The sequence below is a fragment of the Lonchura striata genome, chromosome 6 (assembly GCF_046129695.1).
Source record: "Lonchura striata isolate bLonStr1 chromosome 6, bLonStr1.mat, whole genome shotgun sequence".
Taxonomy (NCBI): domain Eukaryota; kingdom Metazoa; phylum Chordata; class Aves; order Passeriformes; family Estrildidae; genus Lonchura; species Lonchura striata.
This window is the reverse complement of record NC_134608.1, coordinates 60,177,604-60,193,039: the sequence shown is the minus strand read 5'-3', so window position 1 is coordinate 60,193,039 and position 15,436 is coordinate 60,177,604. Positions and strand designations below refer to the sequence as shown.

Sequence of the window (15,436 nt, the reverse complement as noted above, 5' to 3'; positions counted from 1 at the left end):
ACCGTATTTTGTGTGAATACTTATACAAATCTGGATTAGGTAAGTGATCTATCTATGCCTAAAGAATGCTTATCTCCTGGTGCTTGTCTTCACTGGCCTTCTTCATATTTTCTCTTTCTTGCTGAATGAAGTCTCTCCAAATTCAGTAATTTCTCAATTCCTCCTATTTGGTTTTGTATAACGGAGTTCTGAAGAGAGCAGCTGTCCTCACCTTTGAGTGCTTTGTCACTTCTTGCTGGACTGACTGTCATGTGAGAAGATTTCTGCTTGTTCTGCTTGTTCTGTAAAGATAATCCTTTTTTAACCTGACAGAATACAAATCTTAGCAGTTGATAATTCACATACAAAGGTTCAGATTGTTGGATTTTGCTGAACATTAAGCAAAACAACTGGAGAAAACACATTTAATTTGAAGTGTTTTCATTGTATTTAACTTAGAGAATTTGATAATGACTATTACACTTTTATAAACCAAACTTAACATAAGACTTGGTACAAGAGTGTGACTTTAAAAAGCTAAGGTTGTATTAGAAAGCAGATTAGCAAAATAAATAGCTTAATTAAAGAGTTTAATATTGCAATTGACATTTCTATTGCTATGCAAGCATTTGATTAACAAAACCCAAAATAATGAGGTTTATAGTGTTAACTCCATCTCCACTGTATAGATTAGAAAGCAAACATCAGTAGTGCACAGTCTGTAATAGGTTGGCTTTTTTATGTTAAAGATTTTTTTGTTTTTATAATAGTTTCAATTACTCTTTGATATATTACTGTTAGCTACCTCATATCTAGCCAAATCAAAGACAGATGGCAACACAGTAGGGAAACAGGTTTTTGCCTGATGAGCAAAACCACTGCATTTGAATGATGAGTTCTCCACCTGTAATCTGGGATTTTGTGACTCTTGGGGGAGCAGCACACAGCACCAGCCTGAGCAGGGTGCAGCACAGAGCCAATGCTGCAGGGGAGCTGCAAGGTGACCTCTCAGGCTCTGCTCCTGTGTTAGGGGACTCCTCTTGCATGGATCACAAGAGGAGACCTTCCCCCTCTGCTCAATCAGTTTTTTAATATTAGGTAACTGTGCCCCAGCCAGCTCCAAGGCATTATGTCTATCAGGCCTACCTTTATTTTAGCACATGAATTTTGTGCTAAAGGTTACCTTCACTAGTACACGAGCATTTCTTCAAGTTTTAAATATGAACAATAAAATTAATGGAAATCTTTCATTATTGCATTTGTAACAATGCAACATTTGTTGCTGCAATGCAGCTGAAGATACTGACACTTCAGGACAATAATGAGTGGCATCACCCTTTCAGTGAGGAAGTAACTGCTCCATTTAAGCAGTAAAAGTTTCAGCCTATTAATTCTCTCATTTTTCCCCAAGGTCTCAGCAACAAACAGATCATACTTCACTGCAAGCCACTAGTCAAAATCTCTATGGAATAGCATGTGGGGCTGAACCTGTCCTGTACCTGAAAATTGCATGTTTAAACTGAGCTGGAGGTGCTTATTCATCCTTACTGTGGTACTTAAGCATGGACAGACTAATGTTTAAAACAGTTGTTAACATTTTTACTAGAATTACAAGTGCACCTGTGGCATTTGTTAATTTTATCCCTTTTTAGAGTACTGTGATTGAATGAGATTACCCAAATTGTAGAATGCTTAAGTCTGCTCTAGTTGCAATCATACGTGTTAGTCAAAGCAAATGAAGTAGGAAGCAAAAAAGACTGTTGAGCCCATTTTTAATCTCCCAACAGTTTATTTATCTTGGTCATTAAAATGACAAAAAGTTAAGAACAGAAGGTATTAGAATGACACCAGCACGGAAAGGACGGAGTGCTCTGCATTATTGCAGGCTGAGATTTTGTAGATTAAGGATTTGGAAAATCTAAGGTGAAACCAGCAAGGCACTGTTCTTGTCCATCTCTGCTTTTTCTTAGCTAGTACAGCAGGAGCTTTTGTTTGGAGGTGACAAAGCAGCCATAACCACAACCAGGTAATGAAAAAAACACAGCTTTGCTTCAGTTGCAGGTAACAGAGTGGAGTTCACTCAGCTCCTGGTTCCACCTCCGAGAAAAGGCAAGAGACACACAGTAAATACCACCACTGTGTTTGGTGAAAAATCCACCTCGGTGTCATTCACAAGTAGAGACAGGCTAGCAAAGTCGAGTAATTTAAAACATCAGTCTTGTGAATTTCAGGGAATGTGGATGCTGGTGGCATCAAAACCTGGTTATCTGCTGAAGTCAGCCACCTCTGTCCCTTGAAACCCCTGTACACCTCATCCGGAGACAGCCCTAACTACCTGAGAAATCCCTCTAGAACGCCTCAAAAGGAAAGGTCAGCTGCAGCTGTAAGTTACTGTATCACTTTTGAATGATACATTCGATATTAAGTCAAATTCTCTTAGAACAGATAGAATTGTTCAAGCTTACAGAGTCTAACACAGATCTGAAAATGCAGTGATGAGTCATTGGGAAACAACAGGTTTTTACATATTAGTGTGATGTTACCCTGCAAAGTAACATTACTTTAAACAGGGCATCACATAACTACAGTGTGTGTTAAATGGATAGGCTCTAAATCACAGATGTGCTGAATTTTTAGTCTTCCATAAATTCCTTTAAATGATATGGTCTCATCAAGTAATAGAGGAAACAATGTTTTTATACTTTTATATACTACTATTTTCCTTTTTTTAAAAAAATTCTACTTTTACTGTAGGTGATGATTTTTATTAGGGTACACAATAGACTAGCCTCTTCCTCCCCTCCCAAACAGACTGGCTAGCATCTGTTTGATTCATATGCTGTGACTTTTTCCTGCTGTTTTCTATCAACCTTAATTGAGAAAAATGGTGTCTTGTTGCCCTTTTGATATTATTTCGGAGATTGACTTAGCCTTAAAGTATCCAGATGGGTACAGTTGTACAAATATCTGTGGAATTAGCTCATTGAGGTCTGGTCTGCAATATTTTTAATTGACTTACATGTTCTGTGGGAAAAGAAGAATCATAAAAAGCCTTTGCTGTAGCATTCCATTCTTCACTAGGCTCTCCCTGGGGCTCTCGGTGGATACTGGAGGTATTCAGAGTGTTGGCAGCTCTGTTCAAACTGCTAGAACCTGATTGACAAAAAGGAAATGGTAACAACTGCAATTTGGTCTCCAGCCACTAATTGTGAATGACTAAACTGGTTTACATCTGATCCTAAAAAATCAAATATTTTTGTTTTAAATCCCTGGATCTTTGTTGCAGGCTTTTGCCCTTCATTTTTTTCTTTCACATGCTTCATCTATTTTTTCTCTAAAGATGAGATATATTTCTATTTTGATTAAAAATGTTTTCTCTCATTTTCACATATTGAGTTAATGACAGAAAAGTGACTTATAGAAAGTGTATGTATTCTAAATATTCTAAATGAATATATTTTTTCAAATGCTATTACTTTAAACTCACTGTCTGATAACAGTAATAAAATGCATAATTAATGTCATTATAACATGGTATTCCAGGGTGACTTGTAATAAAAGAAGACACGAATACAAAGCTTTTCAGACAAGCAAAAACATTTTAAATAAGGAGTTCTTGTGTTAATGGCTCTATCTGATGTTTCAGGTGGTGAGCCCTACTAAAGGTAGGAAAGGCAGGTGAGTAGATTAGTCACAGCCAGGTATAAACCTCCAGTCCTTCAGAGACTTTATGCAGCACCAGTAAATTCTGTTGCAATCAATATCAAGTTCCTTGCAAGCTGAAAATACAAGGATGCTTTCACAGTTCCTCACAGTGCAAACAGGAACTGTTTTGTCACTACACAGATGCCTGTGGATCACTGCATTACCACCGTAAAATCTTGTTTTGCTATGAAAATACATGTTACCTCATGGTTATATAACCATTATTTCAGAATGCTGACATTTTCTCTTGGGAGGAAGAGGAAAATGGTTATATGTTTATTTTCTTTTTTAAGCATCTGCCACAAAGATCTTTCTCATTCCCAGTTAATTCCTTCATTTACTGATGTGGAGTGTCTGCTCCCTGGGAACCAGTGTATGAATAGTAAATAGCACTGTGCTTAGGCAGTAGAAGGAACTCCCTCAGCTAGATTTACTAAACTCTTTCACCAATTCTCTTCACCTCTAGATTTCTCATATGTCTAAATGGTTTGTGCTCCAGTCAGTAAAAAAAAAAAACAAACAAAAAAAATTTAAAAAAATAAAATAAAAAATTAAAAAAAAAAATTAAAAAAAAAAAAATAGGTACAGTGTCTACATGGATTCCACTGCAGGTTTGCCATTTGGGAAGAGATCTGCAGACAAAATGACACAAACCCTAAGCACAACAAACACTGGGAGCTGCAGTGACGTGTAGGAGCCCTCACAGGGAGGTTCTCCTCTCTCCCAAGGAGGTGCAGCAGGCTCAGGGAGGGATCTATCTCAAATAGGCAGCATGAAGCACATCTGGGACACAGACTAAGACCCTCAGCATGAAGGTTTGCTGGAATTCAAGGACTGGTCACTAGGCAACTCAGTTGAGGGACTGGAGTTAGTTCCCTACCAATTCCTTTGGATGAATCTCTCAGAGTCACTTGGAGTTCCAGTACTTTGAATGCAGAAAAGTTTCTGACAAGAAGAGGAGGAACTTCTGTTCTTACAGAAAAGATACATGCAGAACATCATGTAACTAGGCATTCATTTTATTGAAAAAGATAGCAAAATTCACATTATTAAAAGAAATAATGTGCCATCTGAGATCAGGATTCTGCTACCTTGCTACCACTACTGCTGTTTCAGGCACAAAGACATTTCTGAAATGGAAGTTCAAAAAATGTGCATCTGAACACAAATATCCATGGGCAGGAGACGACGGAGAGAAACAAAACTACCTATAAAGTTAAATTCATAACAGAGCAATGTAAAGAAACCAGACTGCTGGATTTCTGTCTGCCACTATCTACAAAACTAAAGATGGGAGTCCACTCTGCTCTTGGTATGTTCAAGGGCCAAAGGTGAAAACCCTGCACCAACAAAAACTATAAACACAAAACACCCTGTTCCTGTGGATCCTGCTCTTCAGAAAACACCCAGGGCTTCAGTTTTGGGGTAATCTACCAGCAAATATTATTGCAAAACAAATCTAAAATACAGGTTTTTCACATCTCAGTAATGATTTAGAAACCCACAGAATAAAGTTCATATTTGCTATTTTATATGTGCAAAATATTGCTCAAAAAATAATAACCAAGTGTCAATAGTAGGAGATTAAAATGCTCTTTGAGCACCTCAAGCTCTGTGTTTTCCAGAGCCTGACAGAATATTAAGTCCTTTCACACACTCAACACATTCATATGGTTTTAATGGTCCATCTAAATTAGAGATGTACAATACAATAAATAGTAAATTTCTGTAAGACTCCTTCAAAGAAGCATCTACTGGTTCAAAATCTACCCTAATTTTGAAATCTACCCTAAAAATGAGAACACTGAATAATTTGCAAAAGCTACTCAATGCTTTTCAGATCCATGCAGAGCCCTGATACAATATGTTCTACATTAGGGTTAGAAATGCCTATCAAAATTCAGTTTGTAATTGCACTGCTGTTATTTCACAAAGGGAAATATGGGAAAAAAAATACTTAATCAACTAAGTGATTGATAAGCTAACAAAAGCTGTTTGGTTGCATTTATAACATAAACAGAGCAATCTCACCTTTTATGATATAACTGAAGTATCAGGCTTACATTTTTCTACACTAAGCTTAGATATAAACATTTCACATTCTAATAATTTTTCTAAGCATTACATGGTTGAGAACATTAATACTTCTATTTTCTTACCTTGTCCTGTTTCTCCACTGTCCACATTTTCACTGAGATCCTGACTCTGTGTGTTTGAAATAATGTTTGTGTTTTCCACTAAGCATGGTAGTTTGTCTTTCAAAAGGGAAGGCTCCTTGGAAGCTGAAGTCCATGTCACTTGACCTTTCATTTGATTTACTCTTGAATAAGAACTGAGAGCTAAAAAATTCAAGAATAGTGGAGTTTTCTCAGCTTTTTTATCTGAGGTTGAAAGATCAAAGGATGACCTTACACTTGTGTTTACTAAATTTCCAGATGTTCTCATGGGTAAAGAGCATGATTCTTTCAGGTGACCCTCAGCAAACTTTGTTCCTGGAACTGTACTACTCAGCAAGTCTTTTTTCTCTTTTAACAATGTGTTATTTGCTGAAGTATTAATCTCTAGGGAGTGTCCAGTTTTGATTGAGTGTATCTGAGTACCATTGTTAACATTTTTACATGGAATTAGTTTATCTGTATGTGCCCTATCTGCTGGGGGGGGGTTATGAACGATTTCAAGACCATCAACCTTTACTGGAGATTTGGCTTCAGCATTGGAAGTCCATGTGTTTGTAGCATTCCCTCTTTGTGTAGCACTTCCTTTTTCAGGTTGCTTGCTGTGCATATCATCTGCACTTATTCCTCTCTCAGTTTTTGGGAGGCATAAATTAGGAGTACCTAAGAGAGACTTACTGTCTCTGCATTCTTTTGCAGCACCATCATCAGCACTTGTGTTATCACAACAAACAGTTGGTGGATGTTGAGCATCAGTTTCCAGAACACCAGTGCTGTTCATGTTTCTGGCATTGTCATCATTTCTGCCTTCAGCATCTACTTGTGTCTGTTCCAGAGGAAGTTTATCTCTATGTAAACCACTCAGATTTAAGTTTTTTTCTGTTTTACATAATCCACTGCCCAGAGAATTGTCACTATTCAGCAAGCTGCATTTTTGGTATTCTGCTAGAGAATTCTCTTTAGTATAAGGTAGGATGCCAAAACTTAACTCCTTAGCTTGGTGGTTGTCTGTACTTCTGTCATGCAGAGCACTGTTCTCAGTGCAAAGAACAGCTCCAGACTCGGGTTTGGGTGCTTCAGGTGTGAAGACACCTCTATTGTGCTGTCTGGTGTCTGAGTTTACATCTGCCTTGGCACGAGTCGATTCATCTGCACTATTGCAAAGTTCTTCCTTGCTCGTGTCAGTCTCCTTACTTCTGTTTTTCCTGTCAGCACCTGCAGTCTCAGCACTGTCCAAAAAGTCCTTCCTTGTTTGTGTGTGGTGTGCTGCCAAAGGCTCAGTGCTGTCCCATGGCTTTTGATCTGAATCGGCATTGTTTTCATCTGGTAACCTTCTGTGTGCTGTTCCTGCATCTTCTGCCTCTCTGCATCCACTGACATGCATTTCTGAGGTGTGTCCTTGGGTAATTAAATCAGTATCTGTGCAGAGGGTGTTCCTGGGAGAAGCCTCCCTTTGTTTTACTTCACAAGGGCTAGCAACATTAATTTCATCCTTAAAACTGTTCTCAAGAACTTGTGACCCTGTAAGAGTGAGGGTGTTCTCTAGTTAGTGACTGACCCAGAGGTTATGTAATGCTTTATTTTTACAGCTTAGAATTTCCAAAGAGATGGACTCAGGATTGATATAAATAGTGATATCTTATATTACACACACAAGCCCATCAAAAAGTTACTGAAGGTAAGTATTGCACTATGGTAACTTGCAAAATATTTATAAACTGAGAGAGCAGAGAATATATTAATCTTCTGTGGATATTAGATATGACCATTTAAGTCAGGATTTAAGCCCTCTCTTGTCATATACTGTATCTGAAAACATTTTTCCTTTCTTAACAATACTACTTATCTCTATTATCCATTGAAGGTTATTACTTTGTTCTATCTTTAATTCATCAATGCTTGAAGACTGGTCCCTTGTATTTTTTACTTCAGTTTCTTCTTCATTTCCACAATTACCATATTTTCTTATTACAGACTGCATAAACTCATGCTCTTTCTGAATAACCTGTATTTCACTGTCTTTTGAGTGTTCTTGACCACTCTAGCATAGGAAGGAACAAAAGATTATAGGTATTTTAGCAATTTACTATAGTCACTGATTAGGCAAAAAGGTTCAGGACTGAGATTTAAAATTAATTTTACAATTATGATGGAAAACAAAGACCGGAAGCATAAAAAGTAAATGTAAACAAAGGAAAAGAAAAAACCAGACTAATACCCTAGAAGACTAGGAAAGAAATCAGGTCCTGCTATATGACAGTCAACAAAGTTATTCATTTGACATTTCAGAATTCCTCAGTGAAAGGAATTTGTGCTGTACATGTGGTGACTGGATCACTCCCTCTTTCTGCTAGCCCACTCAGTGACCTGCTCAGTAATTCCTTATGCAAAAATCCTGCATGATTGCTGCTTACACCCAAACACATAAACAACATGTGCACAAAAACAACACACACACATATAAATAACTTTTTTTTTCTAGTAAACTGCCCAGGACTTTTAACTTTACTTCACAGGCAAAGAAGGTTTCTGAATTTATAATCCCTGTCATTTAGTTCCTCATTCCCTCCCAAATATCTTGTTTAACTTGAATTGAGTCAAATTCAACAGGAATAGAAGCCTGAAAACTTTGTCTACTTAAAGTCTACATCACTGGTCATTTACTACTGCATCTGTATTTGTGTTCAGTTTTGAAAGCTGCAGTCAATGAAGTTCTGTGGAAACTATGGCCTGAATAGTGACAATAATAAAATCCCACCAAAATAAAAGCAAAAGGAGATGCATCCTTTATCATCATCAACTGTTTGGCAGCTGAAGACAGGAGCACGTGCTGGCTCTTGCCCTAAAGATAGGATATAAAAGTAGGCAGATGTGGGAGGGAGCTTAGTCCATAAAAGATGTGGGAAAAAGCTGAAGATACTTGGGTGACTGGAAGTGTTGCAGAAGGAAGGCTGGGATGTGGGAGGGAGTTACAAGAGTTGTGTTTGGGCACTGGCTGTGTGGGGAGGACAGGGAATATTGCAGAATGGAGGGAGGCACAAAGACAGCACTGCTAAAAAATGGGGCATTTGCAATGCTGGCAGAGTAGGGAATGTAGAATACAATTCTGCCAGGAACAGTTTCCTACAGGTCACAGGAACATCCTGGTGCTCCCAGCCTTGCTCATTTGGGGGAGGGAGGAGTCATGGTAAATAGAGGAGGGTCCTAAAATCCTTTTCCTCCACCCTCAATTTGAAGTTTCAGTTGAAATCTCTTTCTCTTTTCCTCATGTTTCCTCATTGTTATCAACCCTGTCACACCTGGAAACTGTATATATTGCATTTTTTTTTCTTTTCTAGGTATTTAATTAATTTTGCTTCTTTACTCTATGTAGCCCTGGCATCACATTTTCAAGTGTTTTGAATACATATAGTAGAAATTTCCTTTTCCTTTCATGAAATCTGTAATTATCTTACAACCTCTTGTTTCTAGGAGCTCTTTCTTCAGAAAGAAACACTATAACAGTGTATATCACTTTTTTGTAAAAAAAGACAGCCACTGCAGTTGAACTTACCACATTTGTTGGTGTGGGCTGAGCTGGTGACTGCATCTGAAACAAACAGGACAAAGTGTTCATAGAAAGGCAGAAAGGTTTCATGTTTCCTTTCCAGGTTTTCAAATGGGTTGAAGAAAGCTGCTTTTCAATAAATTCAAAAGGCTGTTTAGCCCTTAAAAATGTGTCCAAGATGGGCAGACTAAAATTCCTAAATAACAGAACTGTTAAACTTGGATTTTAATTGTTTGCCTGTGATTTAATAAAATCTAACTAAGAAACACATATATCGCTAAATATCCTTTCCCTCAACAGACTATTTCATAGTATGAAATTCAAACCCTTCTGAAAACCAGATCTACCTGTACATCCACTAGCAAAAGAATTACAACAAGCCATTGCTGGGTGTAACCCTATTCTTTACTGGTACACAGCTGAATTACAAACTATATCAAACTAAAGGTGAAGCATGGTATGATTAAACTAAATTGCAATCCAAGTCTGTAATGAGGTCTGACATTGTTCCTTTACTTTAAAAATGTCTTTTGTTTAATTACTATTCCAAAGGTGATCAGTGTGAAGGAGTTCAAGTGCATTCTGAATTTCATATCCTACAAATAACACGGATTTCAGATTGCTTGGGTGTAAAAATAAGTATAAGCGTATTTCCTTAGAACACTTTGAACCATAGTCATGATCTAAATCCTAGCCAACACCTTTCCCTTTTATGTGTCACTAGATGCTGACTCAATAGTGATACAAGGTGAAATTGCACAAATAAGAATAATCAATATGATCTGCTGCACTTCAGTTTCTTGGCAGTGTTCCACTCAGTCCAACCTGCCTAGCTTTGAAAATCTAATGACTGTACAACACAAAGTGGTGTGGCAATTTGCCATAAGATAGTGTAAGATGTATATTTGGAAGACATCTGGCTTCTTTTGCATTTATGAGCATATGCTTTAAGCTTTTCTGCTTTCAGACCCATGGGGTTATCTTAGTAAGCACCAATACTGTTTATCATGAATGCCTAATCACTTTGATTCTGCATCCTAAACAAAATTGATATTCCATTTCCATTCAAGGAAACAGTGATTTTTAAGATACACAATTTGCATTATTCCTTGTAGAGGTCAGCTTTGGCACAATGAATAATCATGTCAAGTTTAATTTCTCTCCCATTATTAAGCCCATACCACAGCCATGTATATGTTTGTGTGTGAGCTATAAACATACATATGTACGTGCATTGAAAAGAAATTGATTTTACATTCTTCTAAATCCTAAAATATTTTACTGCTTGTCATTTTACTGACAATTCATGGACTAGTTCTAAAATAGTTACCCGTCTTTACAGTCCTAATGTCTTCCTATCTTTTTTAAATAAAAACAAGACTGTATACATGAAAAATTAGTTTTCCATTCTTTGAAGGATAGATCATTACTTGTTTGTAAAAGTTAATAGAAAATACTCAACAGAACAACAGAAACAGAGAAGGTTTCTTATGGCTTCTGACTCTGCCCAATTTTTTCAATCCTATAGAAGACTGGAATACAAATTTGCAATCCAGTTTGATCACAGGATAACACAGAACTGCAGGGAATAAAACAGAGGGATCTGTTATATCTATATGTATAGCTGCAGGAACAGAGCTGCTATGTGTTCTTCTTGTTCCAAAAGCCCATCTTTATGTGCTTAACCACTTGTTAACTTCCCATATGCACCCTGCATCTAGAACTGAACATGGGTTTGGTTCACCCAACAATCCAAGCTCAATTCTAGTTCAGCCTGCGCTACATAAACGTTTTTTACCCCCTGCATTCACCACCTGATGAGCTCGCTGTGCCTTTAATGACTCCTCAACATGCTATGTTATATAAAGGTTTTTGTTTCTCAAACTAAAACTGAAGCACTTAGATAACCTGTGTATTGATAAAAATAACCTTCTGATCTGTCCCATGTTACAGATTTTAGAGAAGCTGAAATTAGTTCCTCTGAGTAGAAGTGGACCTGCTTCCACACTTCCAGGGAACTTACACACATGTGAAATCAATTGGATCTGCCCCAGTATTTGAGAAATACTCATAGAAAATATGTCTGTGATATAGGGTTTAGTAAAGATAGGTGGCTTAAGTTAACTGCTGTCTGTTAGGCAAAACTTTATTAATGAAGTACTATCTCAGGTTTCTGTGATATAAAGACCTCTCTTGATAAAAGGAGAACATTCTGTGGGTACAGGAAGTTTCAAGGATACTTAGGGCCATTGTCACAAATTTTTAGGTTAAGCCATGTCAAAGGAGGATCAGTGGACATGACAGACAAGATTAGAAAAACTGTCATATCTTTAGCTCTCTGGCATTTTTACAAGACACTCTGCAGCTAGTAAAGACACTTACCTGCAGATTTTCCACTTGCTCATAATGCTGATTTCCTGGAGGAGGATGACAATCTTCAAGATGTCTATGAAGTCCTTTAAGAGAATTCAGCTCATTTTTAATAGTGTGTATTTCTCTTCTCATGTTTTCCTCCTGTAATAATTGCAAGTACACAGAGCACACCAACACTTTACTGAATGTTCAAATAGGTAAACCAGTGTTTTTCAAAGGTATGAACAGCTCAGCAAATGAAACTTCATCCTTAAAAGAAAGTACACTAAGGAATTTCTTTGTACAAAGTAAGTGAGCTCTTTCAAACCAAAATTTTAACTACATTTCCATTACAGATTATAGCTTTTATTAAGTGGTTTGGGATTTTTTTTTTTTTTTCACCATTTACTGCTAGTAGCAATGCTCCAGAAAAGTGAGATTTATATTTGTAGCTTTCTTCCTTTTTGGCTCCAAGATAAATGTAATATTCAAAACTCATTCTCTACCTACATTGTCAAGAAACCACAACAGCAAATAATTTGCTTAGCCCTTTACTTCTGTAAATAGCCTCAAGTATCCAATGCTCCCTCAGAAAGTATGTAACAATTAAATTTTTGTATTTAGAACTAACAGAATAGTCCAAACTACAACCTGTAAAAATAATCTAAGGGCAATTTTACAGAAATATCTTCACTTAATTTACAAAGATTTCCAGACCAGTGTTAATTTTATCCTTGATGATTTACTTTAGGAGACAAAATTTCTAGTTATCCATAGCAGAAATATGAAAAGGAATAACAATTATCTTCTACAGAACAGATGCAAATGTTCCTGAGAATTAAGCAGGACAATTTCCCATGTCTATAGAGAAAATTGTGGTATAAAATTCTCCAAGGAATCAGGGAAATCAAATTTCAGGGAACTGAGCATCAGAACAGCTCAGATATTTTGTGATCTCATGGTTGCAGTCATGCCCATAGTGGCTACACTCAAAGGAGTGAGCCTTAGACAACAGGATTACAAGGACAACTTTGCATTATTTCCCCACAGCTTCCTTGGAAATCTATCTACCAAAATCAAAACCATTCTGGCAGCAAGTGACAAGAACACAGAAATAAAAAAGACAGACTATTAAACAAATGCTGCTAAGAGTCTGGTTTCCACACATTAACCAGATCTTGTCTTATTGAAGTGGTATTAATCTTTCCTATATCTAAACATGCATTTATTACTGAAGACAATTTTTACAGCTATAATATTTTGCTAATTGTTTTGGATTAAATAATTACTGAAGTATTCTTTAAAAGTAATGAGGTAATAGAAAGAATGTCAAATACAGAAGACAAACTATTGTTTAGGTGTCCATCCACAAAGGTGAATTCACTAAGGCGACATAGCAGACACACACCTTTTCTTACCCTCTTTCACCCTCAGTCTACACTGAAGAATTCCTTTCAAATCAGAACTTCAGGAAGAGCACCGACCCTTTAGAGCACACAAGTCAACCTAAATCTACCTTGAAAAAATATTCATTTCTAGAAGTGTCTGTATTACTGGAGAAGAAATGAGTTGTTTTTATTGCATTATTTCTGTGATATTTTCTTGGCTTTTAGTGATTACCTGAAATGCTTGACAACTATTCAAAAAAACTTTTAATAGTAAAACATTTAATTTAATAAACCTACATCATTTTTCCAAGTTCTTAGTGCCTTTTCATGCTCATTCTGAAGATTAAGGAACTTTTCTTCATTTTCCTTTGCCTTCTCCCTTTGCAGCTCATTATCTCTTTCAAGGGCCTGCAATAAAATTAATTATCCAAAAAATAATCAATACCACATTAATGAATTTTGATGTGCTTTATGTTGCTTGGACCTTTGCTTCTAACATGCTGCAAGAGCCATACAGATCAGTGGTAATGTGCTATCTCAACAATAATTTTCATAAATTAACAGAAAGGTGCTTATAGTTTAGCTAACAGGAAACAGGGGGAGGTTATGAAAAAAGAAATGGCTATAAAGGGGTATAAAAACACTTGCCATTATTCAGTTTCACTGCATAAGTTTTAATGTGCTGAAAAAGTAATATAAAGTCCAGAGATGAGAGATATGAAATGTAGCATAATCCAGAGCCACTGTACTTAAAGAAAAAACTACTGTATACTGACAGGAAAAAATTATTTTTATAATCAGTTTTTCTGTCCTAAATTGTTCATTATAAACTATTCAATCTTTACATTCTAAAACATACCTACTGCAACATGAAATATGTATCTGATTATGCTTTAATTTATTTTTATTAGGTCACTGAAATAGGAGTGTATTGAAATAACAGTAATATTAAGTTTATACCACCATAACTGTACTGGCAACAGTTTTGGGTTAACTCTTTCACCATTCCTGTGCTAAATTAAAGGAGTCTTGTGTAAATCAGTGGCAACTTCACACATGTATCAGGTACTTTTGGAATTTATCCTGTCATATTTTTATCGCAAACAATATGGAAGATAAGAGTCACTGCATTCCACTGCCTGCTATATAGATGACACAAATATATTTGATAATGCAAGCATAACTTTAATGTATGAGCTGTATGACCAGCTACATATTTATGATTCTATTGAGCGTCTTTGAAAGTCCACTTGAAAAATGTTATGGAGGCAATACTCAAATTCCTTTTTACTAAATCTTTTAACCAAAAATGAGTCCACTTTTTGATTCAGTTAGCACCAGTTTTAAAATGTCTATGTTAATTTAGCCAAACTATTTTAAAAAAATATATTTTACAGGTACTAATACTAGAAAAATTCAAACCACCCTGCACTTTTGTACACATGGGTAAAGTGCATAAGAATATAATGGATCTTCTTTGACAGATTACGTATTTCCAAAAATGGGACAATTCAGCAATGCATTGTCTGAATAATCCCACTCTGATATAGCTTTTTTCCTGCAGTTGTATAAATCAGGAGTGCAAGACCTCCTCTCTTTGATGAACCTGCTCTTAACTCCAAGGATGCTTTTACTTGCACCTGAAATGCAACTCCTCAGTGATGGATGAGTATAGTTATTCATAGCATAGCTCTTAGGGCAAAGTCTCAGAAGTAGATGATGTATGGAACTGATCACATGTTAAAGCCAGTTGTACAGGCAGGGGGATACCTGAATTCCTTGAATTCTCAAGTATTATGTCATCTCTTCACGAATTTTTTTTTGAAAAGTTATATATTCATCTCCCTATTCTTTAAGTTCAATCTGATGTTTTAAAAAATACAAAAAAATGCAAAATAAGAAGCTAATATTGTCTCATTTCTTGGAATATCATGGTAATTGTATCAAACTGAAAAAAAAGGTCTATTTACACCAGTTTAAGTAATGAAGGTTGAACCAAGAGCCTCTTATTGGTTATCCATGCCTTGTAACACCCATTTCATCTAAAGTATTTATGCCTGAAGTTACCTTTGAGGACTGCACTGAAGCTTTGATGACCAGCAGTGGTTTGTGCTGTAGTTAGAACAATCAAAAACAATAATACCTTCCCAATGTCTGATATAAACAGACCAAATCAGAGCAGGCTCTCATCAGAACTAGCATAATTGCAACCAGAAATCCATTTTTGGCCTGCACAGGCTGCAAAAGAGATTTGTCCTCCATTCATACCTTAACAAGAAGAAAATAAGCCA

The 15,436-nt window shown here is 36.4% G+C and overlaps 1 protein-coding gene across 1 annotated transcript in view; it reads right to left on the bottom strand.

The window, feature by feature from the left end:
* Position 1: 1 nt before the first annotated feature.
* Positions 2-15,436, bottom strand: part of CCDC73 (coiled-coil domain containing 73) — a 55,757-nt gene continuing 40,322 nt past the window's right edge. The window contains exons 13-19 of the mRNA XM_077784393.1: positions 13,443-13,553; positions 11,788-11,919; positions 9,412-9,447; positions 7,731-7,899; positions 5,844-7,379; positions 2,999-3,132; positions 2-305 (exon numbers count right to left, since the gene is read on the bottom strand). Coding sequence (XP_077640519.1) covers positions 90-305; positions 2,999-3,132; positions 5,844-7,379; positions 7,731-7,899; positions 9,412-9,447; positions 11,788-11,919; positions 13,443-13,553 — 2,334 coding nt within the window. The 3' untranslated portion in view covers positions 2-89. The remainder of the gene's footprint in view (positions 306-2,998; positions 3,133-5,843; positions 7,380-7,730; positions 7,900-9,411; positions 9,448-11,787; positions 11,920-13,442; positions 13,554-15,436) is intronic.